At 41.2% G+C, this 14,558-nt stretch overlaps 1 protein-coding gene across 1 annotated transcript in view; it reads left to right on the forward strand.

Annotated features, from left to right (window-relative positions):
- Positions 1 to 14,558, forward strand: part of LOC137803799 (piezo-type mechanosensitive ion channel component 2) — a 73,087-nt gene continuing 58,529 nt past the window's right edge. The window contains exons 1-3 of the mRNA XM_068602542.1: positions 1 to 495; positions 6,613 to 6,708; positions 11,108 to 11,233. Coding sequence (XP_068458643.1) covers positions 432 to 495; positions 6,613 to 6,708; positions 11,108 to 11,233 — 286 coding nt within the window. The 5' untranslated portion in view covers positions 1 to 431. The remainder of the gene's footprint in view (positions 496 to 6,612; positions 6,709 to 11,107; positions 11,234 to 14,558) is intronic.

The following is a 14,558-nucleotide window of genomic DNA, read 5'->3' on the forward strand; positions in this document are numbered from 1 at the left end:
CTCTCTCGCATTGGAAACGTTTCCCGTTAAAGTGTGTTTGTAGTGGGGGGAAAAAAGAGAGAGGAAGAAAAGGAGGTTAATTGGACTTGAGGAGTTGTTGGCTCCTTTCTCCGGCGTTTCCACGCTGTGTCGGCGCACCTGAGTCTCAACATGACTTTGATGCATCCGAGCAACTAACCCACCATGGTGACTTTACTTTGGGGCGACATGTCTGCTGTGGTGAAGCTGGCTAAATGCGCAATTTTTCACTGTGGAGTAACCACCGGAGTCCAGGTGTCCTCACGGAGAGCCGATGTGGCCGTTTGGAGGAGCGCAGCAGTCTGATGTCAGCTGGGATTTGACAGAGCGCAGGAGTCGGGGATGCCAGAGAAACCTTAGAGAGACAATCCCCGGCTACTTCCACCTGGATTCAACACGGGCTGCCCGGAGCCATGGCCTCTGAGGTGGTGTGCGGGCTGGTCTTCAGGTTGCTGCTGCCAATGTGTCTTGCAGCTGGTGAGTTAGGCGTAAAAAAAGACTGAATCCACATTTTCTGCGCATCTTATCTGGCCTACAGTGTTGGGTGATTGATACATGTATGATACTGTGTCTGCTGTTAAATCCATTCATCGTTCTTAAAGGCTACGTTCAAGGAAGGCTGTTATTATTTACTGTCATGACTGTTTTACATTCCTAGGAAATACTGCAAACCTGAAGTGTGCAAAATCCTAAAATTTAAAAAAAATCAAATGATAAAATGTGGATGATTTGTGATTTACCTCATGATGCTGGAGGTCACAGTTTATTCATCACCACTGCTGAGCTGTGTGTGTGTGTGTGTGTGTGTGTGTGTGTGTGTGTGTGTGTGTGTGTGTGTGTGTGTGTGTGTGTGTGTGTGCACTAGAAACAGAGCACAGACAATATAGACTGCAGGGAGTCACACATGGTTATTATATATCAATAAAAAAACAGAGCAGTGGTGTATCAGCACCATTCTTCAGCCGGCTGTCACCTTTTATTAGATTTAGTAAAGGAAACACAGCCGACAACAGAACATCCAGTCACTGCTCAAACTACTTTTGGGACTCTCCACACTCTGCACAGTGTTCATGTTGTTCATGTCTCAGTGTGTATGGTTAGAAGTGTATGATTTAAAGAAAAAAAACCAGACATATCAAGTGCATGTTTTTGGATCTATAAAGTCTGAACAGACTATATCATGTAAAAGTTTATTCTACTAGAGTAAAAGCAGAAACTGTTCTGTATATTTTTGGTTTCTGTTTAGCTTTTTCACTATTAATGAATCCTCAGTCTTGTTATTGATGGTTTAGCTGCTGATGGACAGTCCGTACATGCCTGTAGTGTTGATACTGTTAGTTCACATTGACGGTGTCAGAGATCCAGGGCTTGTGTCGTTTCACATTCCTCTGAGTTTGAGTCAGCGGTGCATTTGTGTTCTTGGTTTGTTTACAGCATAACTTAGTTAAGAAAGGCGCTCTCCACAGATGAAGTTATTGTTCCTGTGTTTGTGAATGTTTTGTTTGATTCACTCGTTGGCTTTGCAGCATTTAAAGATGACTCACTGTCCAACGTGGCAGCTTTATTTGGATTTATGGGGGACTTTTAGCCGCTTTAAACGGACTGGAAGAGTCTCGGATATAACTAGGATATTCCTAAGACATCACTTAAACGCTGATTTAGAGTTTGTGGGCATGACGCTGGAGGCATGATCGCACCTTGCAGACTCCATTAAATGCAGTTTACTTTGTGTTTTTACGCTGTAATTCTGTGGTAGGCCACAAGTGAAAAATGATTAACGTCTAACTGCCACTGAGGTTCCACTTTGGTGTCTGTGTGAGACTTATGGGGCAGAGGTACTTTTAAAGCTAACAGCATTGCGTTCTATAGATAAGACCCACTCAGTACCACCATAATGCATCACTTGACAGCCCGACGGCTCCTTTATTTCCAAAAGCAATCGTGAGACCACGCATTGTCTCCATTAATTCGTGGAAAGTCGTTTTAACAGTATGAATTAATAATGCGGTTGTGAGGGAGGAAATAATTGCCTTTCCCTTTTATCGTAAACATACCTTTTAATATTTTATGTTTTTTCAAAGTGCAAATGAGCACTTGTCATTCACTGCAGCGTTGCACACTAACTGCCAGGAGGAAGGAAATGTAGAGTGGAAAGAATGGAAGGTGCGCAGGAACAGTTAGGGGATGAGAGAAGTTATTTCTGCGCTCAGCATCACCTGATCAGCAGCTTACTTTCCCCCATTGTTTAGTTTAGACGGTCAAAGATCTCATCTGAATTTAAACGGGATGGATCTGCGGTAAATCAATAATCGCCAACCCATCAGCTATTGCTTTTTGTTTCTTTTAATATTCGTGACACCCGCGGCTGGAAGACAACTTCAGGCTTCACATATTTTCTGCCCTCGCTTTGATCCATATGTTCAGATTTCTGGCTTTACTGCGATCTGTTCAAGGGGCAAAATTTGGGAAATTATTTTTGGGCCTCTCAGAACAGATGTGACCTGACTCCAAACAGCGACATTACCCTTACTGTACACGCTCTGTGTCGTGTAGCACATGCATAAGCACACCGTCTCTCATGTCCTCGTGAAAGACTTATCTGCTGACATAACATAGTCTGTGTTTCCTGTTGGCCATCTGACAGCACCTCTATTGAAAAGCACAGAACTGCTGGGCCCGTGTGTACACAGTCTCGTCTAGCACCACCCAGCACACACACACACACACACACACACACACACACACACATTTGCACACAGCTACAGTTGAGCTGATGAAACCGGGCCGCTGTTTACGTGTTTACTGGCAGAGTTTGGAGTGTGAACATGATTATTGTGCTCACGCTTTCCCAAGTATCTGATTTGATATGGAACTTGCGCTGTGACTGTACAGACGGAGCTGCAGCTCAGGTGTGCTGAGTCGAGCAGGTTGCAGCAGGGACGCGCAGACGCTGGGAGCATCACTGGAATCGGGACGCTTTAGGTTTTCGTTTGGACGTAATGAGGACAAAATAAGATTGTGTATCTATAGATAAACACATCGTGTTGTTGTCACAAGTCTTCAGGCAGACACAGCATCTTGAAGTGGTTGTCAAAAAACTGTCGCACTTTACAAACTTAAACAAGCTAAAAAAATAATCAAATGTTAGTAATAATTGCATCATAGACATAATAAATTCAGAAAACTCTCAATACATGCTTTATCTAAACTCACTAAGTCAGCTCATTCAGTTAACCAACATGGTGACTGGTGTCAGCGGTAACACAAACTACAACAAAGTGGTTAAAGTTGTATCACTGTGGCTGTGATATGAGCTCGGACCGACTCACACTAGCTTCTAGCGTCTGTGAGCCATTCAGGTTTTAGTTCACGCTCGCTCACCAGCAGGCCAGAGATGGTTGGCTGATTAATAAGTCCGACAATTTGTCTTCAAAATTGATTTAAATTGAACTTAAAGCCGCATTTAATACATGTCTGTTGTATTAGTCAAGTGATGGAAAATCAATTTTCAAGCAAAAAGGACAAAGATCTACAGTTTCCAACTCGCCAAACGTAAACACTTGTCTTTTTCAAAGACCAAACGATAATCAATATTGATAATCAATACTGTAAATACATGTCAGTTGCGGCCCTAAATTAAATTAGCTACTCTAAGAAGACATGTTATGTATTCTGAAAGGCTTCTCTTCTTACGCAGTAATTAGTTTTTGCTTGTTAAACTCAGGATTCTGGATGTGGCCACTTTTAAATTCACGGTTTATATTTTCTGATGAAAACAGTGAAGTTCAGTGGCGCTCCAGACTTGACGTGGTATGATCTTCATTATGTTCTTCAGAGGGGTTTAAATTCCTCTGTTATCGCCCAGTGCTCGATCCGGCCAGGCACCGCACCGCCCTATCTGGACATTTATGCTTTTGGGCTTAAACTCCTCAGTCAGCTGGCCTTGATTTCACATTCATGACTGATTTGTTTCTCTTGTGTTTCTCCTTTGTGTGGCAGTAATAACAGCTTTTACTGGGAGAGACAAAAGCCTTATTCAGACATGAATGGGGAGGTTTTGCAGTAATCTGATGTCGAAAAACAAGGGCAGTTTATTTTCATTGCCTGCGTAAAAATCCTCAAATGGTGAGTCATACAGCGAAGGCAAACGGTCAGGAAGACTGCGGTCGAGTGTCTGCCGGCAACAGTAGGAGTAGAGTCATGTAGATAAAGAAAAATGATCTGCATGGATGCAAAATAACTTCTTTAGATTTGAGCAGATGAATAATGTGGGCTGCAGGCTCCGGACTACCGACTTCGGCAGGTTTAGAGCTTATTTAATGACACGTTAAATGAAGAAAAAGTAGGTGTGAGGTCAAAAATGTAAGATAATCATTCATTCACCCGAGAAGTTGAGGCATAAAATGAATTTTTTTAAAAAGGAAACAAACAAAAATCAAACAACGATGGTGAAGTGCCCCTTTTCTCTTGTTATGATCTACACATGTTGGTGGTTTTCTCAAAGATGACAGCCCTCCATTACATTTTATTATCTTTTGTTAGTTTTCATTGGTCTGTATCTGAGCGCAGAGGAAACCAGAAGGTTCACTTACTGTCGAGCTCCAGCAAGGGGAAACCAGAGCAAGTCAGATGTCAATGAATAGGTCCATTGAGTGCGCAAAGATGAATAAAAGCACCATTTTCTGCATTCAAATGTCATTTTTCAGTAGTTCAAGGCCAGTAGCGACGAGAAGATCTTGGTTGTAAACCTTGTGCTTGTTGATATAACCGCTAAGAAAAATGTTGGGAGGTCAGACTGTGTGTCCGCATTTTGTCCGCGGTGACTGTAGCACTGTGTCTCCTGACTTCAAAATGTTCAAAGAAATGTTAAACGGGAAGGGGCTAATCGCATATTTAGTGCCTACTTTAGGAAAACCTGAGAAGAGTTGTAAATGTTACGGGAAATATTATTTGCGGTTGTTTAAAAAAAACACACAAGCTGTGTGCTGCATGACAGGCGCCGGAGGTGAAGCGGGTGAGTGTTTGCTTGTTTACAACGCGGTTGAATTTGGACGCGCTAGCTGATGTTCAATTAGCAGCTCATGGGAAGCGTAACTGGTAAAAGCCACCAATCAGAGCAGATGGTCAGTCTGACTGGGAAATGAGGTGCGTTACTGATCAATACGTTCAATTAATGCTTTTTGGAAGTCATGTTTGCACTTAAGCGTTTTAACTTTCCTCATGAGCTCAAAAGACTTCCTTTGTGTGGCTCAAAGGGGTGTGTGTATATGTATGTGTGTGTGTGTGTGTGTGCGTGTGTTCGGTAAAGGGTGACTGTGTGGAGTTTCATAATCTAGTGTGTCATGTGTAGTGACACATCCTAAATGCGGAAACGGTGTGTTACATTCAAGCGGCAAGGAACATCACAGATTATTAATCTGTTGATTATTTTCTTGGTCAATCGATTGTTCTGTAAAATGTGAGAACAGGGAAAAATGTCACATTTCATTGTCTGAAGATATTGAGTTTACAATTCAATAAAGGAGAGACAATATGCAAATCCTCACTGTTAGGATGTTTGAACCAGCTGCTGATGAATCAACTGTTGGTCTCAGTTTTAGAGGAAAGAAAATCCTATGGTTAAAAAAAAAATAATAATAGTGATAATAATAAAAAATAAAGAACTGTTGAAACAGTTTGTTTCAGTGTCTTTTTTTATGTAAAAAAGAGCAATGGTCTTTCACTGGAATAATTGCCGCAGATCCTCGACATTTATCACTGTGATAAATGAAATGATCTGAAGCTAAACTGAACAAATTAAGGAATTACAGGAAATGGGAACAAATATAAAGTTATGTTGGTTGTTAAATCTCATTTTAGGCCTCGATTAAAAAGACTAAAACCAAACACTGAATATCTCTCAGGCACTGGTCGTGACATTTCACACACTGTTTGATAGAAGATTTGGTTGGAAGAACATTAAATTAGTCTATTGTGTATTTTAAGGGAATCTGGTGCGCCACTTGGCTGCAAAACTTTGAGAGATTGTCTTTTGTCATAACAAAAAAGGTCCAGTTTCAATAATGCTCTCAGTCCATGAAATAGTGTAAGATTCTTGCCAGTGACATGAAGCTGTCCTTCGTGACGCACTCTCCAGCACTTAATTGTCTCATAACACCCAAAGACTGTCGGGTGATTATTGGACCTCAAAACAAATGTCAATTCCCTGAATGACTAAATTCAGCCCGGACTCTTTTTGTGATGCAGGCCAGCGAACAGATAATGAGTTTTCTGATTGTTAAGTCAAGGAATGTTCTGGCTTTTTTATGACTATGAAAAGCTTTTTTTTTTTTTTTTTTACACCGGGACCATTTTAATGAGTTTCACCACATGTTTCTCTCAAATCTGTGTTCAGCCGATCTCAATGAAGACTCCTGATCCGGCAGCTGGTCGCCCCTGCCAGCTTCTGCACTTTATTTACTGTTGAGCATTATGTAATGCGCACAAAGCGATAAAGACGCCGTTGAATTAGTGGTCTATAAATGGATTGTTGTTTATTATGACCAAGAGGTGGATTTGCTGTTCAATCTGCTTTTGTGTCTTGTGTTTCTGCAGCTTGCCTGTTCAGGTACAATGCCCTGTCCTTCGTCTACCTCATATATCTCCTGCTCATCCCCCTCTTCGCGGAGCCCACAGGCACAACAATGCAAGGTGAGATCTGCACTGTAATTCTCTTTGGTCCTTCACACGTCCGATGGCTTTGGCTCTGGAGAGTCTTGACTGTTTCCCAAAAGCCTCCAGTTTGAACCACAATATTGTTCTCTGTGATGTAAACCAGCCCCTCTTCTCCAGGGGACTTGAATTTCCTTGAGATGAGGATGGATTTGGCACATAGTTCAGCCCATGAAAGGTAATATCGGTTTGTACGGGCACGAGTCCATCTGTGATATTGAAAATGATCCGCGGCCAGCCAGATCTCAGATGGGAACACGTGATCCATCAGGAAGCAGATCTTATTCACATTTAAGGGCTGAAGTTTGGTTTATTTGCTCAGATATTGTCCATTAAGATGACAACAACTGAACACACACGCTGTGCTGTTGAGAAAAGAAGCTTCAGAGGACAACCAGCAACTTTGAGATGAGGGCTGTTTTTGATCATGGCTAACCACTTCAATTATTAAAGGAGGATATAAAAGTTGCGCCTAAGGCTCCACTAATTCCTGCGATGAGTTTCATTTTGTAACACCATGACCTGCATGCATTCGAAAAGTGTTATCAGTTAATTCAGTCGACGGGAATGTTGATATTTGGGCTCTTTGGTATTTTGGTTCAGGAAAGAGTTCAAGAAAAGAAATGTATCTCACAGTGAACCTCTGAGGCCGAGGTTCAGGAGGCGGAGGCGACTGTTCTCCTTCCGGGTGAATGTGGGTCGCGGTCGGCCCCTCGCTGCAAAACACTCCACCTAACATGGGTTGTCTGTCAGGGACCACATGCAGTGTTTAATAATACATAAACCTATATATCGGTGGAGGAAACGGCATCCAGTCCGAGAGCCGTCTCCGCTCGTCTCCTGCTGAAACAACAATCAGGAAGTAAGGGAGTAAGGAGGGAGCAGAGAAAGTGGACCACTTACACTCGCATCAATAGTTAAAGAGAGACGTCTTCGAGTGAAGCTCAGCGCTCATGTATCTGATCGCTGCTGACATCAACCGCCGGTCAACCTCAATAGAGATAAATACACACTGGACCAGGGGTGTCAAACTCATTTTAGTGAAGGGGCAACATGCTGCCCATTTTGATCTCAAGTGGGCCGGACCAGTGAAATCACAGCATAATAACATATAAATAACAACAATATTTCTCCATGTTTAAATCATTGGTGAAGGTTTTTGGATGATAAACTCTATTTTAAGGTCTTTTAACAATCGACTTGAATCGTAAAGACCAAAAATTCAGACATCAGCCCCCTGTTTATCTGCCCGGGCTCTCCTCTAGATTCCCTCGCTTTGTGACTCGTTTGTGACGTCACTTTCATGATGTCATCCATTACTGATCAATGGTTTGCATGTCCGTCTTACAAGCAGAAGATCAGGGGTTTGAATCCCAGCCCTGCTAATTTTGATCTTTTTTTCTTCTGCTGTATTGGACCCCCCTGGCTGGCCGGATCCGGCCCGCGGGCCGTATGTTTGACACCCCTGCGATAGACACTTCAACACCAACAAGACACGGCACATCAAACTTGATGCAGATCTTTTTTTACGATGTTTTGCAGCTTCCGTAGTTAATAATGTTTTTTTTCTCGGTTGTAAGAAACATTATTTATTGCATAAAAGTTGATTCAATTTATATTTAGATGTGAAAGTAGTTTACAGTAGATTACACTGTTTCTCCCATTGGAGGGCCGTGAGGTTTTTACTCCTTTTGTAAATTTCATTGTCTCAAGACTGTAACAAACTGACATTGCAATATTTATTTCCCGCTATAGATATTGCGATAAGACTATATACAGATGATGACAATGTACCTGTTTCTTTGGTCATCATTGTCCTTTCTGTAGCCAAAATAATAATAATAATACGATTTTGAAAAGTATACACGCTGTCTACTGTCAAATGATTATATAGAAGCAACGCACAAAATAACTGCATATTACACATTTGCACACAGGTAACTTTTAAAGTAATTACTCCACTGTGCTGATTTTAATCCGGAACAGTAGAGTTACTCCGTGACAGTTATCAGATTGTATGAAAACCATCCACAATACACACTGGCAGTGCAAACATCTGCACAAAAGAGGCCCACTACATGTTTTCAGAGGGATCGAGTGTAATTCAGTGATTAGTTCTGATGGTCTGTTTCATTTTGTCTGTTGACTCTTAAATGACATATAGCAGTTCAATCTGGAACCATTCTTTAGGCTTAATGTACTTAAAAAAAGCCACAGCCGTGTGTTGTATAGTTCTCGTATACGCAAGAGTAGACGAACAATATCTTATGCAACTTGTTGTTGTTTGTGATTTACTCTCTAATGTTGTAATTGCACTCTTTGGCTCCACATCCCCCTCGAAGGCATTCAATTCTCAGTGGAGGTGAACAAAATCTAAACTGTTGCTCTCATATGGGAAGCGGGTATTTTAAGAGCCTTTACAGCAGGTGCTATATGCCTTGTTGAATGGGCACCGACATGACAATTTCCCTTTGGGGAGTCTTTTAGTTCTGTTGCATGGATTTGTATAAATATTTGATGTTCTGGATGATTTATCAGGTTTATGTTTTAGCTAGTAGACTTCTAAAAGAGGATGTCTGGTGTTAACGCTCTCCTAGTTTGGCTTTTTATTTAAAAAAATCCCTCATTTATCACACTTTTGTGGGCAGTAGTGGAGGAAGTACTCAGAGCTTGACTGAAGTAAAAGCAATAGCTCAAGCAATATAGCAAAAGTAAAAGTCCTGCATTCGAAAAGCTTACTTCAGAGAAAGCGCGTAAGCATCGGAATCAAAATAGACTTGAAGATTACTAACTATGCAGAACTGACCATTAGAGAATAATGTATTATCACTGGATTATAATTATTGATCACGCACCACCAGTGTAGCTGGTGAAGGTGAAGCTACTTGTAACTAGTTAGCGTAATCTTTAATACTACAAATAAATACATTTTGTAATAATACACTTGTAAATAATGCTGTGAAGGACAATATTGACTTAAACAAGGTACTGGAATAGCAGTATAAAATGGAAATGCTCAGTTTGAGTACCTTAAAGTACTTCGTTGCACTCCTTTGCCGCTGGCAGAGACTATGTGGTCGACTCAGGTTTTAATGTCGTCAAACAGATACTGTTCTCTGATTGATGAGGAAAAAGCAGCAATTGTCAGGCAACCAAACCGGATGGCCATCACACAACAAAAATGTGTTTGATTTACAGGGGAAAAAAAATGTTCACAGAACAAAAGCGATAGCCTTGTCCAGAGCCTTTGGACCATATCTCTGTATCTACAAGCATTCTTTTCCTTCTTTTCGAAAGCACAATGACTTCAAAAGGGAAATTAGCACAATTTGTTTTCACTTCTACGTTTAATTTGCCTGCCACGGTCTGTTGTTACACACATTTGATAAGGTTAGCCCTCGATGGCCTTCGGCTCAGCAGCAGCGCTTCACCTCAGCCAGGATATTGTGCAATACGCCACGGTAAAACTATTAAATGTTCCCCGCGAGGATGCAGTAAATTTAATGAGATGGAGACGTTGCCCTGGGACGAACCAGTGGACAAAACCGTGCAGATATGTGGGCCAATTTAAGGGCTCATAATGGATGCAGTAAGTGCCACGACTAGCATTTCTTCATCAAAGAAGAAGAGTCCAATCAAGCGTGTTCTTCCCCGAAGGTGATTATTTTCATTTTCACTAACAAGACAGGGTCTGAGAAATCCTATTGTAGAGAATTATCACCATAACAACTCCTGAAATTATCCCAAATACCTGTAGGTGCACTGTAAAATAGCCATGTGTTGCACAGCTGTGGCAGACTGCTCTCATCCCTCCCTCCCAGGAACAGTAATGTCCACCGACAGCTGTGTTCTTTACCTAAGTTAAAGAAAGACAAGCAAAGAACAGCAAAGTCAAGAAACCCCAAAACCTAATCGGATATAAAAGCTGGTTTGGCTCCTTCTACGATGAATTAGAGAAAGTTCGAGGTCTTGTGGTCCACCAGAATGTTTATTTGACTTTTCAACAGAAATAAACGTTGCTGTATTGTACTATTGCCAGCTCGTAACCATATGTATGTATTATGATCCAAAGAAAATCCCTTTTGGTTGCTTTCCCAGTCACCTTCACTTTTTTTTTTGGACTAATTCATTTAAAACAGCTCCGTACTTCCCAGCAGATCAAACGGACATTGATCGCTGTTCTCTCAGAAATACCAAACACTTCTTCGTGTATTAACATTTCCCTCTTGTGTCAAGTTTCTGTGCCTTGGAAAAAAAAAGGAGCCAGCGAAGAGACCTTTTCTGGGTTTCAGTGCATGAACGGCAGAAACAACATGTGGAAATCCTCAACGTGAGTGGTGTTGGTGTCGAACTCACTGTCGCTGTTCTCCTTCTGCAGGCCACACGGGGCGTCTGCTGCAGTCCCTCTGCTTCACCAGTATGTCCTTCCTGCTGCTCCACATCATCTATCAGATTACCGTCAACAGCCTCCTGGCCGGAGGCTCCCTCGCATCTGACTTCAACTGTGAGTACAGTACACTGCAGCCTTTGAGGTCGAGGCTCGGAAGGTAGTGACGTTTGTTGTGTATGTTGAAGTCAAAGCGACTTTCAGGTCAAGAATCCACCAAGAAGGTGCAGAATGGATTTGATTGATTTCATCTTTTGCTGTGTGCAAACCTTTTGAAAGACATACAAGAAGTCTCTTTCATGTTTTTAGAGACGCCGACGAACTAATAAACCCCTCTAAATGAAATGTTGGTTAAACCGTGACAGTTTCAATCCTGCCTCTTACAAGTTCTGTTAATATACAACAAAATGGTTTTGCCGAATACGATTATATGCACGAAACACCCAGTGTCCAGTCCAGTAGTGTTGAATACATTTAAAGGTGGGCGGGACAAATGGTGGAGGGTTTTGCATCCTGAGCCCCAAGTGTGATCAGGTTAAGGTTAATGCTTTGGTGCAGGTTAGTGAAAGATCATGGTTATTTGGTAACATAATTTATATTAAACACACTCTATCTTGATGTTCAAGTCAGATATTTAATATTGAAACAACACGCCCCCTTTCCCTAACCTTAACCAAATGCTGTAAGAGCCTAAAGCTGTCTTCATAGCTAATGCAAGGGGATGAAGGAAGTCCTGTAGTTAAGGTTTGTTTGTTGTTTCATTCACTGTGAAAGAAAGCAAAGATAGCGGCGAGCAGAGGAGTTGCTGTGGAAATGTCTTCTCAAGATGTTTTCGACTGAAAAGAAGAAGATAGCTGACCTTTTTGCTTCATGTTGCAGTCGCAGTTTACAACCTCAGAAAAAAACCCACAAGCAGCCCAAACTGATCCGTCACAGTTTATTCTATTCCCGTGTAGTATCTCTGTAGCCGCCATAGTCCCAGAGTGTGGTAAACATTTTAGGAGGTGGAAAATCCGCTATGATGTAGCCCTAACACTGAATGCTAACATATACATTAGGCTTGAACATAACCGTAAAATGCTAACCATGCTTTATGTCGTTGTTTATTTTTGCAGATACATTGATGAACTATCTTTCCTCATTATGTCAACACAACACATAATCCACGAGGCAACACTTTTCATTTAAATGTCTTACGTTTTGGACACTGGGTTGGATAGTTGAGTTTATACATCTCCGGGTGGTTCTAACAGGATTCAACCCTCGATTCCCTGACAAGTCACTCGCTCTGAGATCTCCCGTAAGCACAACATTGTGAGCTCTCTACTTGCTGGGCCACATGTTCATGACGGACTGTGTGCACACGTGTGTCCTATCCATCACACTGACCGTTTTGTGCCTAAACTCTGACCTGAGCCGCTGCTGATGCAGCGTCGCAAAGTTGTAGATCACCGGAGAATGTGTACAGGGAAAGTTTCCGCCCATAAAGAAATAAGTGAAGACATGCTCCATTTGCAGCAGAAGGTCAAATATGCTCACTAAGAACGATTCTCAATTTCTAGAAGAAATATCCTCACTCTTACTGCATTTTGTCACATCATGAAGATTTATGAATGTCACACATTCCACAATGTAATTAGCCTCCTCGTCCCATATGGCGGCCGAAGGGGGAAAAAAAGAGGAGATTATTTCTGCCAGTAAAGCAAACACTGTACGCCACTGACTCACTGTTGGGAAGGTGTTAAGAGTTGGCCTTGGGCTTCTCATGAAACTGTATCAAACTGTAAAATGTGAATGTGTCTAGACGCGACAGACCCTGACCTTGTGTTCTAATGACTTTCTAAAGAAAGTAATCCGCTTCCCACCGTCAAAAGTCCAGGCGACTTAGCTCAGAGGGCAGAACGGACCTTATCGCCTCGGGCAGAAACACACAGAACCGTTCAGAGAGGGTAGACTAAATATTCACTCGAGGGAATCTTTATTACTAAAGGGCGGCAGTTTTTGGCAGATGAAACCCTGGTGTGATGAGAACATCGTTTGTATCCATCTGCTGTATTTATCTGTCTCTTATCTGAGTACGTCGGTTTATTGATTCACACAATACTTACTTGCATTAACGGGAATGTAAATTGTGAAACACATTAACATATTTTGGGAATCTTTACAACATAATTTTGACTTTGAAAAGATTTATAGCTTCATGGGTGGTAATTTTGTAAATGGCAATGTTAAAGATAAACATGTGTTGATGTCCTTTTAAAAAACTGATGTCCAATAAAATAATCATTTATTATGGTTTTAGAGGGGCTGTCGCAAGTACTTCAAAGCCTTATTCATAACCTTGATGCGTCTGTTCCGGTTACAAACAGGCTCGGCAGTGAATATTAAACTTTTTGCAGAATCAGATTTCAGTGGTGGCTGTAGGATTGTTACCGACTCGTGTGATCTGAACAATTTCCCAAAACTCCAGCGCATTGTGAAGTCCAAAAGTACATTTAATCAGAAAAAGAAAGTTGTAGTAATTTCTGAAATTCACCAAATATTCTGCTTTCAGTTCATAATTGTTGGCGTTTAGCCTTTTTAAAAACAATATTTTCACTGCAGTGAAAACCCTGTTTTCTCCTCTAGTTGTCACACAGAGGGAGGCGCGCACATCCATGAAAAAGAATAGGAAGACAATGATTCTACTAAGTGAAAACATTAATTTAGCAAAAATGTTTGTTTTGCCAGCTCATGAGCAGTTTATTGTTTCCGATAACCAATAGTGATACATGATATAAAGGTGTATAGTAAGTCAGTAATGTCCTCGCCTGGATCACTAAACACATAGTTCAAAGTATGCTTACATTTATTTATTTGTAAGATAAAATCTATCGAGAATATCACTAGAAAAGAATACCGATAAATACCATGTTGGCACTAACAAACCTTATATTCATGACCAAAAGACTGCCGTATGTGCCCATGGTTATCTGTAATTCAAAGTATTTAGGGTTTTGTTTCAGACTAAATATCATAACGCTCCATTGGGACGTGAATGAATATCCTCTTGAGTCATTATCTGCAACATTTAACAACACGGGGCTCAGGAACTCGAGCACCTGACTGTCGCTTGACGATGATTCACTTATTTTAATGTCTACTTGTGTTATTTTAATGTCTACTTGTGATGTTTCTATGGTTGTTTTAAATGTTTGTCTTTGCCGTGAAAGCTGCTAAACTGCTAAACTGTTTTTTTGCTGTCTACGTGACAATGACAATAAAGTATTCAATGCAATTCAATTCGACAATTAATGAGGCACCGGGTTGGAGAAATGATCTAACGTCACACACACTCATGAGGAAAAACTTTATATAGCGATAAAGAGACAGAAATGAAGTTAGTATTGATCTGTAAAGTAATATTTGTCCAGCACATTGCTGACATCACCACTGCGAGGGT

Source organism: Clinocottus analis, unplaced genomic scaffold (assembly GCF_023055335.1).
Source record: "Clinocottus analis isolate CAN_PGR_092001 unplaced genomic scaffold, fCliAna1.0.p SCAF_11, whole genome shotgun sequence".
Taxonomy (NCBI): Eukaryota; Metazoa; Chordata; class Actinopteri; order Perciformes; family Cottidae; genus Clinocottus; species Clinocottus analis.